Source organism: Hyperolius riggenbachi, chromosome 3 (assembly GCF_040937935.1).
Source record: "Hyperolius riggenbachi isolate aHypRig1 chromosome 3, aHypRig1.pri, whole genome shotgun sequence".
Classification (NCBI taxonomy): Eukaryota; Metazoa; Chordata; class Amphibia; order Anura; family Hyperoliidae; genus Hyperolius; species Hyperolius riggenbachi.
The window spans coordinates 211,593,885-211,609,253 of NC_090648.1; the positions used below are offsets into that span (position 1 = coordinate 211,593,885).

Below are 15,369 nucleotides of genomic sequence, written 5' to 3' on the forward strand. Positions count from 1 at the left end.
TATTACTAAGGCTTTCCTAGGCTAATAACGTTTGAGAAAAAAATTATCCAACATTCTCTGTTATTAGGTGGCATAAATGTGGAAATCTTACCAGGATCATTTCAGGTCATAGGACAGATCACTGCTGAAAGCTTTGTAAAAATATAGTCAGGCCATTACTGTTGTATTCACACACCTGCAGTAAGAGTTTTTATAACTATTTGTTGGATTACTTACATTCTCCACTGATCTACAGACTTGAAGAACCTCAATAAAACAGGCTCAAAATAACCAATCAGGGCTGATCAAGATATGCTAAATTGATCAAATTATTGAGCAACTTGATTGAAACGTGTGTGGGCACCAAAGATCTATTAAACGTTATTTCAGCTTTTTACTTACCAGTCCAGAAAACCTAGTATAATTTACATCTTAACCTCAAACTTCTGCTATTGACTGTTCCTGTCTTTACCTGCCAATTGGAGCAGCCTATGTGTTCAGCTATACTGTCTTTGCAAACGCTTGTGTATTTACTGCATTTGTACTAGTAAACATAAATAACTGCTATACTTCTTTTTGTCACATGGCATCTTCTACACTGCCATCCTCAATTAAGAGCTAATTGTTGCTTAATTACCAATATTACGATCCAGACTACAAAACATAGAGAGCAAAACAACCATAATGGTATCCTGACCCGAGGTACTTCTGAACATTAATGTCCTTCATCTTTCTCTTCCTACTTGGATATTAGAGGACACCTCCTTGTGTACTGCATGGATATGGAGATGTAATGCTACCTCTTCCAGGTCCATCAGCACTCACAGATGCAGTGCTGCAGGGAAGCGCTGTGTTATCTTTGAGTACTGGGTATAGTCAGTGAGATGCAAATAATTCTGAGTTTATGCAAATGTTAGGCTAATTTATCCAGCTTGAAAATTGACCAATACAATGCAGCTGCTGTGGCAATGAATTTGACTATTTTCAAGCTGTATACATTTGTATCAATTATTTGCATCCATCAGGCAAATAAATGTTATTTTGATCATAATATTGATCGATGATGCTGTTATATTTAATGTTTATATCAACTCTAATGTCTACTCTATTAAAAATATTGAGTAGTGTATGCCTGCCTTTATGCTCCTGTTTCAGTCTTAAACTGGGTACACACGGTACAATTTTGTGTCAGATCAACCGATCTGTACTTATTGGGTACTTATCAACACAAAATCAATTGGAAACAATTTGGACGTCTACACATGATGCAGTTTTTTATCAGATCACCGGTCGAGCTGACGGAAAATTGTACCGTGTGTATGAGGCTTTAAGGCCTCCATAGAGAGGCAGGATGTATGCTAGGGGAACAATGATTGTTAATTTGGAGTATATTATGTGTACCAAATCCACTTATTCAGTGATTCTAATACATTCTTCTGTTTACTTCTTTGGACATAAGAAATCAAGAGTCTGGTATGCTGCAATACTATGTAAGATGTATGCATTTACTGTACAATGATGAGTCACAGAGGATTACTCAGTAATGGCGTATCACTTCTACTGGCATTGTCACTGATGTCATGGGATTAGCAGGAAGGCTAGAGATCCATAGAGCTGTAATATCAGCAGTCAGTGCTTAATGCAGAGCTCATGGCAGAAGCACCGATACTAAGATTTTAGAAAGGCTTGAGCTACACAATATTTTAGGACAATAATAAACCAAGGAGGCAATGAAACAAATACATTGAACAAAATGCTTCAAATCTGTTTCATAACTTGTGATATTCCCTGCTAATTAATGAGCATTCAATCAATCCTAGATGTAATTAGCAGTAAGAATTCTAACTACAGCAGCTATTTAGCAGATGTGCATATAAGAAAGAGCAGAAAACAGTCAATAGGCTGTTGCATATAACATATGGCTGAATTGCTCAGCCTCTGCTTAATTAAGTATTGCAGACTAGGTGTGATGTATTTGCACTTCTTATTGGCTGACTTGCAGTCAGCAGACTATATATAAATGCTTTTCTATATAGAGATAGAGGGTGGCGAGTGCACACATAAAAATCCACTGCATAAACAACAATATTGGTGGTGCAACATCCAGAGGTAATTGCATAGAAGATTCAATACTTTCAAGAGGGATAGAGATTCCAGGAGCAGCTCACCATCACTTCAAACATACTGTTTAATCCAACATTTTAAAAGAACCAGCAGCAAAACAATCTGTATAAAAAATACTTATCAGGCACAAGAGTTGATAGAGAGGTGCAGAGGATGAGTCGACGGCCGTTTCACCCCCACTTAGGGCTTTCTTGAGATCGAACTGTTCGGCCTCGAGAAAGCCCTAAGTGGGGGCGAAACGGCCGTCGACTCATCCTCTGCACCTATCAACTCTTGTGCCTGATAAGTATTTTTTATACAGATTGTTTTGCTGCTGGTTCTTTTACAATGTTGGATTAAACAGTATGTTTGAAGTGATGGTGAGCTGCTCCTGGAATCTCTATCCCTCTTGAAAGTAGACTATATATAAATGGTAGAGTGCTGTTTGGGAGTGAGCAATTTCTGTGTGTGTGGTAAGTGAGGGGGTAGTGGGGGTAAGTTCCTGGTGGTGGCAGCTCCAGGGCTTGCCTGCGCTCCCCCATGGTGCTGCATGCGGTTTTGGGGTTCCCAAGTAGTGGCAGTGCTCGGGACCCCCCACCTGTCATGTGCACCAGTGTTTATATAAATAGAAAGAGAAAGACACAAAAAATAAGCACCTATACATAAATAGAACACAGTCAAATACAACAGCCAGTAAGCAGCTGCTCATAAATGGATAGCAGGAAGCAGCCAATGGGGAGATGCACAAAAATTAAATGCAGAAAACAGCCAATAAGAAGCCATGCATAAGTTAAGGGCAGTCAGCAGCCAATAAGCAGCTGTAAATATAAGTGCACAAAGCAGCCAATACGCAGCTGTACATAAACGGAGAGCTGTCTTTATAAAATATTTAACGGTTTCACATGCTTCAACTCTGCTTCAAGGACTGTAAATAATGGAAAAGAATCAACATCCATAATCTATGATAGTATCAATGGATCTTGATCTTTACTGGAAACTGCATCATAAAAAGGCTCTCCCATATTGGCCTATGATGCACTTTCCAATAGTGAACCTGGTAATAATAACAGTGTATTAATTAACAAACATTCAGCATTGGGTCATGGTCCTGTACAGTATAGGTATTATCATGTCTATAAGAAATCATGAAGAAGCATGTGATCAGTTTTGATCTACTGATGGATTTGCTGTGATCACTTCCAGTAAATCAGAGCCTTGTTAATCTGTCACCTTATTAAACTCCCAGACACAAGTGTGAATCCTGTATTTATAAAAGTACATAGCTGACTCAATACCAGTGACATAAATAATAATCTTTACATTTATTTTGCCTTATACCAGAAATTCAGCCAGATGCTATAAGTGATCTATTCACACTGACCAACTCAACAAACTGTTTTCCCTTTTAGATTTGCAGCAAAGACGGTAACCAGTGGAACACTAGTCCTCGTGACTCTGACTCTAAAGGATGGTTCTTCTGCACTGCTGACCATCAACAGTGAGAAAATGGTGATTGCAACAATGTTGGCGAAAGACATCATCCAGGCGTTGACACAGTGATGTTTCCCTAAACATGGCAACACTGAGTGACCTTGTGACTTGACACAAGTGCATGGAGGAACAGATACTTGAGGATGTGACTTCTTCCTGTCTTATCAATGCTGTTAACACAATTGCAGTCAAGAGAACAGCTCAGGCCATAGAGCACATCAGCACAACTGATGAAAAACCATCAGCATGCCAAAACAACTTGCAGCTACATGACACAAGGGAAAAGCGTGAATGATTATAAACATAACAGGCACCTGCAGTTATAAAATCAATAATACTGACTGGATTATCACATTTTTTTTCCAAAGGCATGACTACTATTGCAGAGGAGAAACCTTTAAAACAAACCCTTCCAAATCCTGAACAATGGAAAATGAACGTGTGATGAAATAATATGCAACAGAAGGTCTTCATCTGCCATATGTCAAAGCACTTAGTAGTTCCAGAAGGCTGCTCAATTCTGTTGAAAGTAAACATAGATATGGACAGCAAGGTGGATAGCACTCTTGCCTTGCAGTGCTGGTCCCTGGTTCAAATTCCAGCCAGCACATTATCTGCATGGAGTTTGTGTGTCCTCCCCATGTATGTGTGGGTTTCCTCCAGGCACTCCGAGATCCTCCTACATCCCAAAAACATACAGAGAAGTTAATTGGCTTCCTCGTGAAAATACTGCCCTAGTGACTATGATGAACACATGACTATGGTAGGGATTAGATTGTGAGCCCCTCTGATGGACAGCTAAGTGACATGACTCTGTATAGCGCTGCATAAGATGCTGGTGCATTACAAATACTAAATAATAATAATACTAGAAGTGACTCCACAGCTTCCCTGTTGACCAGTGAAGTGATTCATCCAGAATGTTAAAACACCTGTGGGGAAGATTGGAAATAGAAGGGGAGGGCTAAGGCTAACTTTTACATGAAAGGTTTACATTTTCCTATTTTTACAGTGTTAATCGTATGTATTTAAGCAGCACTGCCACGGTTTCTGCAGCTTTACAGAGTGCATTGAAAAAATCCCATCACTGTCTCAGAGAGGCTCACAATCTAATGTCCCTAACCACAATCTAACAGCACCAGTTTGAAGGGAAGCCAACTGACCTACCAGTATGTTTTGGGGATATGGAAGGATAGCAGAGCATATGGAGGAACCCCACACAAGCAAAGAGAGATCATATAAGCTCCATGCATACATTGGCCTCAATTCACTAAGCTTATCTCCTGTCTTTAATAACGTTTCTAGAGTTATCACCATGGTGATGAGGCATGTCTTATTCAGGAAACATTTTACCTCCGGCAAACCTAAAGTTAACTCTTCTGTCTTTAAGTTAACTCTTCAATCCTTAAAATAACTCCACAGGACAGGCTGTTTATTAACTGCATGTGAAATTAACTACAGAGGAGGTAACTTAACTACAGAGGAGGTAACTTAAGTAATGAAGAGATAAGATAACTCTATCTTGTGTGGTGGTAAGTTTTCTCTTCCCTTATTATCTCCAGCAAGATCTTAGTGAATTGAGGCCAATTGTCCTGGTGAGGCTCTTAACCTAGGATCTAATATTAGGTGCTTAGCCACCAAAATAACTTCAGTAGCCAAAACATCTGGAACTATGGATCATTTTGCTTTTCAGTTTTGATATTCTAGCCTTGTGGAAGGTGCATTTTAAGACAGCCAAACGCTCACTGAATCCAGAGCGGGCAGTATACGTATATTTTTGGTTAAACCACACAACATCATGTGTTTCATTAGAGTGACCAGGTTATGGTTACTGTAGTGGTGGCCTTGTCTTGTGGTGGGAAGATGATTGTAGAATCTGGCCTTACTGCATTCATCTTACTACTACATTTATCATCATGCCCAGATATGATTCTGTAAGATGAATGACTGCTGGTATATGTTCCATGATATTATGTACAAATCCTGCAGAATGTATGTATGTTTGTATCTTCTAATGTACAAAATGAGTCATTGTTCGGCAGGACTTTAGTGCAATAATTTAGTATTTACTATAGATTTAAAATAATAATAATTTGAGCGGTGGTATTACACTCACTCCCTGGTGAAATGGAAATACCACTTTTGTTGAGGAAAACTCAGTATTTTAAGTTTTCTCCTTGAATTGCAAAGATTAACTAGTTCATGCCAGCCCACTGGCGGCGTAATGTGCAAACGTTCAAGCAAACATGCGTGCCTCCCACACTGAAAAGTGCAAAAACAGGATGTTTTAAAACATCCATTTTGCATTAACTAGTTAATGGCAATCATTATTTTAACTTGCTTGTTTTTATTTGACTACAAATCACAGTCATACCACAGTGCTCCTAAGAGAAACTGGCAGACAGGTTTGTTAAAGTTTTCTGACAGTCAATGGATTAGTGCAGGTGATGAAAATAAGTAACATCTGCTCCTTTATGCAGCTAATTACTCCTGTAGCACAGTGAGAATTTCTGGACAGTCTCATGATAACAGTACTCTAGAGTGCAAAGAGTGCTGTTGTCGTGGTTACAGAGGACAATTAAATTTCACTGTTTTGGAAATTCTATTGGTTCCTATATCAGTGTTCCCCCCAGGCTCTTTTAGCCGGGTGCTCCACCCGGCTAGATTTGGTGACCACCCGGCTGTCATCAGCTCACCTTCTCACCTCCTCCTATGCTGTAAGCAGAGTTGCCCTGCATTTTCCCACCCGGCTACTTTTTCATGCCACCCGGCTACTATTCCATGCCACCCGGCTGGAAAAAAATTCTGGGGAGAACACTGCTATATGTTATGCTAGGTACACACGATGAGATTTTCTGGCAGATTTCCTGCCAGATTGATTATTTCCAGCATGTCCGATCTGATTTCTGATCGATTTTCCATAAAAGTGAACGGAAAATTAGTCAGAAATCAGATCGGACATGCTGGAAATAATCAATCTGGCAGGAAATCTGCCAGAAAATCTCATAGTGTGTACCTAGCATTATTCATCATGCTTGAGCTGGATCCTGCTGGGGGAAATGGATGCACAAAAATGCGTCCCTTGGCTACAGCCAAACAACTCTTTCTGTGGCTATGAGGAAGAGGGACGACAGTGCGGGGAACAGCATCTCCATTCATTGCTGTTGTTTAAAGATTTGGTATGTTACATCTTTAAAGTGAATGGGAATCGATATAAAAATAAATAAGCCAGATACTTACCTAAGGAAAAGGAAGACTGGGTCCTTTAGAGCCTTCCCGTACCTCTCTTGGACCTCGTTCCAGCGCTGGCTCCCCTAGAGCAGTATTTTGTAGTATATACAGGCGCTGATCCAAACTTTATCTCATGTGTATGTTCCACCAGCTGCTCAGGATAAACCACATCCACAATCGGTTCCAAGAAAAATGCATACAAATCCACAGCGCTTGGTACTCAAATCGGCATCTGCAGTAACCCCACAGTGCTCAAAAGCATATTTCCACAGTGACCATCACCAGAAATAAATCAAGAAAGGTCACTATATGCTTTTAACTACTAAGGGTCCCTGTCAAAAGGACCCTAGAAGTAAGGCCTCAATTCACAGAGCTTTATCAAACACTTTATCAAACGTTTGATCATTTTCCTCATGGGTAAAATCTGATTTTGAATTCACTAAGGTGTTATAGATTTATTGATCATTTCATCGACAAAACATTCGATAAATCTATAACACCTTAGTGAATTCAAAATCAGATTTTACCCATGAGGAAAATGATCAAATGTTTGATAAAGTGTTTGATAAAGCTCCGTGAATTGAGGCCTAAGTCATTGTATATGTGATGTAGATTCAGTTTCTTATAAATGTTTATGTGATTCTTGGATGGAGAAGTGACCTTTCTTGATTTATTTCTGGTGATGGTCACTGCGAAAATATGCTTTCGAGCACTGTGGGGTTACTGCAGATGCCGATTTGAGTACTGAGCTGTGGAATTGTATGCATTCCCCTAGAGCAGTATTTGACCAATTTGGTCAAATACTGTTCTCTCTATCTCTGCCCTGAAGGAGGCTTCGGAAGTCTTTGGGGGCCTGAGTGCTCCCAAAGACACGTGCGCAGTTTGCAGCCACCTGTCTTCCGGAGGACTTAGCTTTCAAAGACTTCCGAAGTACCCCACGGTGGGGGATTGAAAGGGAGGAGCTGCCACCGCAACGAGGGGACCTAGAGAGGAGAGGGAAGGCTTTATAGGACCCAGAGCCTTCCTTCTCCTTAGGTATTTTTTTGTACAATTCCCAATTGCTTTAAATGATGTAGCCAGGACATACTAGATTCTTTGCCAAGACAGCCCCAACAGCCACCTCTGCCAAGCATAATCAAGCATGTGAACGTGGCTCTAGCTGGCTGAGGACTGAATTGGAATGATCTTTTTTAATAGCATTGCATATCATGTTGTGCAGGATTCATGTTTATGGAGATTTCATAACAAAAGTGGAATTTCCCATTAAATGAGAGTGTTTGGCCTCTGTCATTTGGTTTCTCGGTTTCAGACACCTCTGGTCATGTTAGTAAACTGATCCCTTGATTGATTGTGTTCTCACTGATATTGACTAGTGTTGCTTCCTACTGCCTTTCTTAGTAATGTATTGTGCTATTTTCCTTGTAAACAATATAGCTTTATTTATTAAACTTTGTGGAATCTCCCAGTAAAGTTTATTGCGCATATAATTATGTGTCTTTCATTCTCCAGAACAGAGATCTCCCGTTGTTTAGAGGGTTGTCTTTATTTTCAAAAGCACTTAGTGAATGGCAGTTGGTCCGTCCAGCTGCCAAAACAGTGTACGGTGAGCAAGGGGGTCAGCCAGCATCTTTATATAAATCTTTTTCAGGGAGTGTCTTTATAAAGAATGCCGAGAATCCCCTATGGAGAGATGGACTAGTCCAAAAACTGTCAGTAATGTCAGTTTTCTACTACCTACTGTAAGTGACAGCAACATAGGAGAATAGTAACTTATGGCTCATTTTACTCTGAAAGAAACGTACTTCCTATTTATATGAGTTTACATATATTTTAAATTTTAAGATTTTTGCAACAGTGGTCCTTTAAAGTGAACCTGAACAGCATTTTAGCCCCCAGGGCATTTCAACAGCACATTTAACATGCTAAAAATGTGCCTCATTACTAAAAAAATATATTCTACCTCTTCTTTTTACAGTGAAATGTTTCTTAGAGGCTCTTATTGCTCTACTTCCACAGTCTGCCGTCCACAAAAAGGGCAGCCAGATAAGGACAGCAGCAATTAGCGATAGCAATGAGTAAACAAAAGCTTTCACCAGCGGGGTGGGTGGGAAGATAGGACACTATACTTCAAATAGTTTAGAGAAGTCATACCTGATTACATTCACACCTTTTTCTAGATAAATAAGGGCAGACGAAAAGGGGGGGTGGCAGACTCTACAACTATTAAAAACCAAGACAAACTGCAGAAAAAAAAGCTGCTTGGATCCCTTTTAGGGCAAAGGGCAAATGTTTTCTTAGTCCTGTGTATGCATTTTGCAGCAGAACTTGCCTCTATCATTGTATACGTTACTTGGATAGCCATTGTCAAATCGATCATTTTTAAGGAACCTGGTCAAGAGAATTTTTGCCAGCTGCATCCTGTAGTGAAGGCTTTCATTGCTTTGGGTCTGTGCCAACCTTGCAGTCTCTACAGCATAATTACGCAAGCCAAGCATCTCTACCCACAAAGCCTTACATTTACTCCTTTAATACACACACACACACACACACGAATACGAATATTTGGTCACTCTGATTACTGAGCTATCAGATGGCATGTTAGAGTTGGGCTTAAAATCAAACCTGAAGTAAATAAGTCACTTCAGGTCTAAAACTTACCTAAAGAGAGGTAAGGCTCTGGATCCAATACAGCTTTCCTCCATCTGGCCCATCCTTCCAGCGCTGTCAATTGGACTCGGTACAGCTGTTCGCTGGGTAGTTCCGAAAAAGAGGTTGCATCGCTGCTGTGCGTGCACGAGTCCAGAATCACAGATGTGCAGTAGCGAATCACTGAGGAACCTAAATAATTCTGAAGAGTTGGTCAACCCAGCAGGTCGAATGGCTTTACCAGCTGACAACAGAGAAACGACAGGCTGGATGGAGGAATGGGAAGGTTCTATGGCAGGGGTGGGCAAACTACACCCACAGGCCATACTCGGCTTGTTTAGCATATTCATCCAGCCCACCGATGCTGAGCCGGATTTGCTGAACCCCCTTCCCCCCCAGCTATATGCCAAGTTGCGAGCGGAGTTTAAATGCACTGATCTCCCTGCAGCCGCATGACCAGCGTCCCATCTCCATGGTCACAGTGGTATCACATAACCTGCTGCCTTGCTGTCTGTAAGTGCTAGCAAGTCAAATGGTGCCACTGTGGTGATAGAGAGGCAGCTGAAGCTGCGAGCAGATGAGTAAATGCTCACTGCTCTGCTTATAGCTGGGGAGAGAGATGCCTAATACCGGGGGCGCACGTGGCTACCTATGAGGGGCTGCCTGATGTGGGGGTACACATGGCTATCCATAATGGGTCCTGCATAATGTGGGGGTACATGTGGCTACCCAAAATGCGGGGCTTTCTAATGCAGGGGGCTTACCTGGCTACTTATACGGGGGGGGGGGGGGTGCCTAACCTACAGGGGGCTGTCTATATCTCAGGCACACCTGGAAATGCGCTGCTCTCTTTTGTGTGTGGTTTCTTTCAGGTTTTTTTTGCGGGGGGGGGGGGGACTGCCTGATTATGTGAATGGGCTTTTTCTTTGGAAGGTGGGTGGGGAGAACATTGTCTTATTACCTTTAGTGTCACTTTGCCTATCTGCCTGTGTTTTGGGAGAAACTTGGCTCACTGTCTTTGCATTACAGTTGGCTCCACCCATATCCTATTCTGGTCCAGCCCCTCGGTCGAATTTGAGAACCCCATGTGGTCCCCAAGTCAAGAAGTTTGCCCACCCTGTTCTATGGTATCGAGAGCCTTCCCTCTTCTCAGATTAGTATGTATCAAACCTTAAGTGAGTTTCCTCACTTCAGTGTACCTGACAGTGGACATGGCTGCCACTTATTCAGCATCATCATGCTTTTCAGCAAGGATTGGGCCACAGAGAGAGCTCTGTGAGTAGAATGCAGAATGTAGCTCTGGAAATCTGTGCTGCAGGACTAGGCTGTTCACCGGGCTAATGACATAACAGCCAGTCAAGGAGCTCATACGCAGATAAAGAACAAGCTCTACTACTAGGTGACTATACAGAACTAGGAAAACAATATGTAAATATTCCATCCTGTATATACTGTATTATATGGGTAAGGTCACCTAGAATGTACATTATCAACATACTGCAAGTCATCTCTGAAGCCCATTAAATTTCCAAGGCGGCGCTCAGTGATTATGCTGCTGCCTGCATTAGGAGTACTTCAGTCTGGATGAAGTCCCATTAAGAGCACTTTATGTTTTATTGTGCATCTGCTCATCTGGACTGTGAAATGATTTTCCACTACACACTGATTTGTGCCTGTGATATAATGGAGTTCTATGGTTACATTATATACAACCTTGTTAACTCTGTGCATCTAACAGTGTGTACCGTAATCAAATCTTGAATTAGCACTAGATCTGTAGCTTGTGTACCGTAACATGTAGAACTCGTATCTTCTGAAGAAAAAAATTGAAAACAGTCCAATGCTTAGCAATGTTGTAGTGGATAAAGTAAAGTTTCACCTTTTAAACCTACCTTATGTATTATTAGACATTGTTCATAAATGTGTTGGGTAATATCTGTTTCTGAACGCTCTGTGTTGTATTATAACAGTAGCCAATGGGAGGTTATTGCCCAACAAACCATTGTACTTACAACTGTCCATCCCCCTACCTTGCTGCTTTTCAGATTTCATTTTAATTTCACACTATGCGCATAGCGTAACACCTGCGCTACAACACCGGCATAGCATTGAACACTCTGCATATTATAACATGCCTGTTATTTTTCATAGCATAAATAATTGCTATGTAACGTGGACATTATCACACACGTTATCCAGAGCTACGGAGTACCCAGCAAGCTCATCAACTCAGAGGAGTGTGTAAGAGACAAGAAAGGACCAATAAGCACTCTTATCGTACTCTTACATTATCCAGAAAAGCTCTTTAGAAAGTGAGTTTGGATAACATGGTTTGTTACAATGCAGAGATGTGAACATGCCCATACAATTCTATGTTTAGAACGTTCATGTCCAGCAACACAGCGAGCAAAAATGCGCAGTGTGTACCCGCCCTTAGGAGATGCCAAAATATTTATGGACATTGCCTTCAAAACTGTAGTTCACAGTGGCACACCCCTGTTAATACTCCCCATTCCAGACGGCAGAACAGGCTACTTGGCAGGGAGCCCAACATCATTACTGTAAGTAATGTTAAGTTATCCATTTTTGGAAGGAATAAATGTTAAGTTATCACCTGAAATAATAATGAAAGACAATGTTTGCAACAACAATCGACAGTGTGTATGTAGCTATTGAGTCAGGTAAGGTTAGCAGGTCTAGGGCCACTTCAACATAGGTAAAGTAGTGAAATACTGGTTATAGGTTTGCTAATTAAGAGGTTAGTTTAAAGTGTACCCAAGGCGATGTGACATGATGAGATAAACATGTGTATGTACCGTACAGAACAGATTAATAGCCAAGCTGTTTTACTAGTTCTATTTTGCTTCCTGGAAGAGTTAATTTCTAGGCATGGGAGTGACAGTTTCTGTCTTGTCGGTACCTTGTTGGGAATATAGTACACATCACTGATAAGCAAATTACAGCCATAAAAGTTTTCCTGGCAGAATACAACTTCAAAGAACAAGAGAGAGAGATAAAATACATGAACTAAACTGATCTTTTTCTAACTTTGGAACACTTATTAGGCCGGCACTGAACAGAGTCAACAAAAAAAACATTCAATCTAGTTTGTAAATGTTTAAATAAAAAATAAAACCATGGGATATATAAAAAAATCATTTTAGGAGTAGAAGCATAAATATATTTGTTTATCTCATCAGTTTATTTTCACCTCGGGTTCACTTTAAAGGTGAATACAATAAATAATTGATGGTATCACACGTGATATTGAACAAGAACGTTCTGCTTATAGGAAGGACGGGTGCTATATCCAAATACAAATACTCAAAATTCGAAATATGCACATCTGATGATTTTGTTAAGAAGAGAAGTATATTTTAAGAAATATATGAGGGGGTATCATAAAGTTTTAATTATTACTCAAAAGTTTATTACGGTTTATTGATGAGTTTTTTTTCATTGTTATTCTTGGTGCATAAGTGCATGATGTTGAGAAAACCAGCTCATTGTAGCCTTTATTACTTTTAGGCCACATTCACATCATGAAACACAGATGGACGTGTGTTCGGAATGCAACGCGTACGAACGCACGCCATCTGCATTTGTATGCGTTGCGTGGCTGATCCCATTCACTGGATGTGAATGGGTCAGCCGCGCGTTTTGTTAAAAAATGCGTGCAGCATGCATTCCCGGACCGCACTGGTCCGGAACGCATGCAGTGTGAACATCAGACAGTGCAGTCTATGCACTTTCTGATGTCGTGTGTGTCGGCCTCCTGCACGCGTTGCCGAAATCCGGACGGCAACCCGTGCAGTGTGAACAGGACCTAACAGATTGTGCCAGAGGTAACTAAAGTGTGAGCTGTAAGAAGGCTGAGGCACCAGGGTGATAAAAGTTCCTGCATTTTAGAGTAATAATGCCAGGCAGATTCATGATGAAATGATGGCAGTTTATGGAAACAATTGCACATCTCCTGACACTATTGTGTGTGGTGGAAAAGGAATTTCCAAAATGGTCACGTTCCTCACAGACGAGCAAGACCTGAATGACCATCATTGATGGACGATACGGCCACAGTAAATAAAGTGAAGTGTTCTTGGAAGACAGATAAACAACCATCCAAATGATCATGAATGAAACTGTCCTCAGTTATGGTAGAGTGTGGAAAATGATTCATGACGACCTGCACATCTCAGGCATCTGCATGTTGGGTTCCACATTTGCTAACCCCTTTCCAGACCTTTCAAGACAGGTGTTGACGCAGATGGAACAGGATGAAAAGGATTTTTTGGTCGGGCACTATTACCCTTCAAATGCAGGAACCTTATCTGTAAAAGAAATAAAGGATACAATGAGCTGATTTTCTCAACATTTAGGGACCAACGCCAACACTGACAAAATGTTATCAATATACTATAACTTCTGGGTGATAATGAAAACTTTGCAATACCCATATGTATAGACAAAGCATCACAACATACATTTGAAGCCTCTTCCTCTGTGTTTTAAACATACTGGGGCATGAATACCCTTCCCACAGCACTGGGGCCGGTCCTCATAACGAAATGGCGTGAGCCGCGTGACGCAACTCACAGTACGGCATCACTACATCATGCCAACCATTCTGAGCCCCCAAAACCTGGCCAGCACAGAGACAAAGGTGCCACTCATAGTATGGCTGCTGCATGAGCCTATGAGGGCAAAAGGGTCGAAGACAGAAAGAAAGAGTAACGATCATTGGGCATGTTGCTTAGTTTAAAGTGTGCCTGAAGTGACATGTGACATGATGCGATAAACTTAAAGGGAACCTAAACTGAGATGGATGTCGATTTTTCCTTTTAAAATATTACCAGTTGCCTGACTCTCCTGCTGATAACAATAATAACAATAACAATAATATTTATATAGCGCTTTTTTCCCTGGGGACTCAAAGCGCTGTGACCCTGCATTATGCAGTCTCAAAGGCTCGGGAAAAGAGGTGAGTTTTTAGCCTTTTTTTAAAGCTGTCCAGAGAAGGAGCCTCTCGTACTGATTGTGGAAGTGAGTTCCATAGAGTAGGGGCTGCGTAGGAAAAGGCCCGAGCACCAAATGTTAAGTGTATCCTGGGAATAACCAGCTTCATCTTGTTGGCAGAGCGGAGGGTGCGTGAAGGGGCATAAAGTTCCAATAGATCCGCTATGTATTTGGGTCCCATCTGGTGTAGAGCCTTGAATGTCAGCAGGCAGATCTTAAAATTGATTCTCCATTTTACTGGCAACCAGTGAAGAGTTTGCAGTACTGGGGTGATGTGTGAGCTGTGGGGGGCATTGGCTAGGAGTCTGGCTGCAGCATTCTGTACTAGCTGTAAGGGGCGCAGAGCCTTATCTGTAGATCCGATGAACAGGGCATTGCAGTAGTCTAGGCGGGAGGATACAAATGCGTGAACCAGGGCAGGTAGGTCTTCAGCTGGGATAAGGTGTTTGATTTTCGCTATATTTCTTAGATGGAAGAAGGAAGACTTGACGACAGCTGATACCTGCTGTCTGAGTTTTAGATTTCCATCCAGGATCACCCCAAGGTTTCGCACAGAGTCTTTATACTGTACAGTATCTCCCCCAATTGCTAGTTTGAGGTGGTGAGCGTTTTGAACTTTATCCATCATGTGTGGACCACCTACCACCAACACCACTGTTTTGTCAGAGTTCAGCCTCAGCCAGCTGGTGTTCATCCAATTTTGTAAATCCACTAGACACGCATTTATGGATGCTGATGGGTCTTGGGTGCCAGGCTTGAAGGACAGATACAGTTGTGTGTCATCTGCATAACAATGGTATCCTAGGCCATAGTTCTGGATTATTTTGCCCAGTGGGAGCATGTAGGCTGCAAAGAGTAATGGTGAAAGTACAGAACCCTGTGGAACTCCATAGGCAAGTGGCACTG

At 41.4% G+C, this 15,369-nt stretch overlaps 1 protein-coding gene across 8 annotated transcripts in view; it reads left to right on the forward strand.

Annotated features, from left to right (window-relative positions):
• AP3B2 (adaptor related protein complex 3 subunit beta 2) overlaps positions 1–3,908 on the forward strand; it is a 115,875-nt gene extending 111,967 nt beyond the window's left edge. For all 8 annotated transcript variants that reach the window (XM_068275632.1, XM_068275631.1, XM_068275633.1 and 5 more), the window contains one exon: positions 3,492–3,908. In XM_068275632.1, the coding sequence (XP_068131733.1) occupies positions 3,492–3,642 (151 nt within the window). In that variant the 3' untranslated portion in view covers positions 3,643–3,908. The remainder of the gene's footprint in view (positions 1–3,491) is intronic.
• Positions 3,909–15,369: the final 11,461 nt, after the last annotated feature.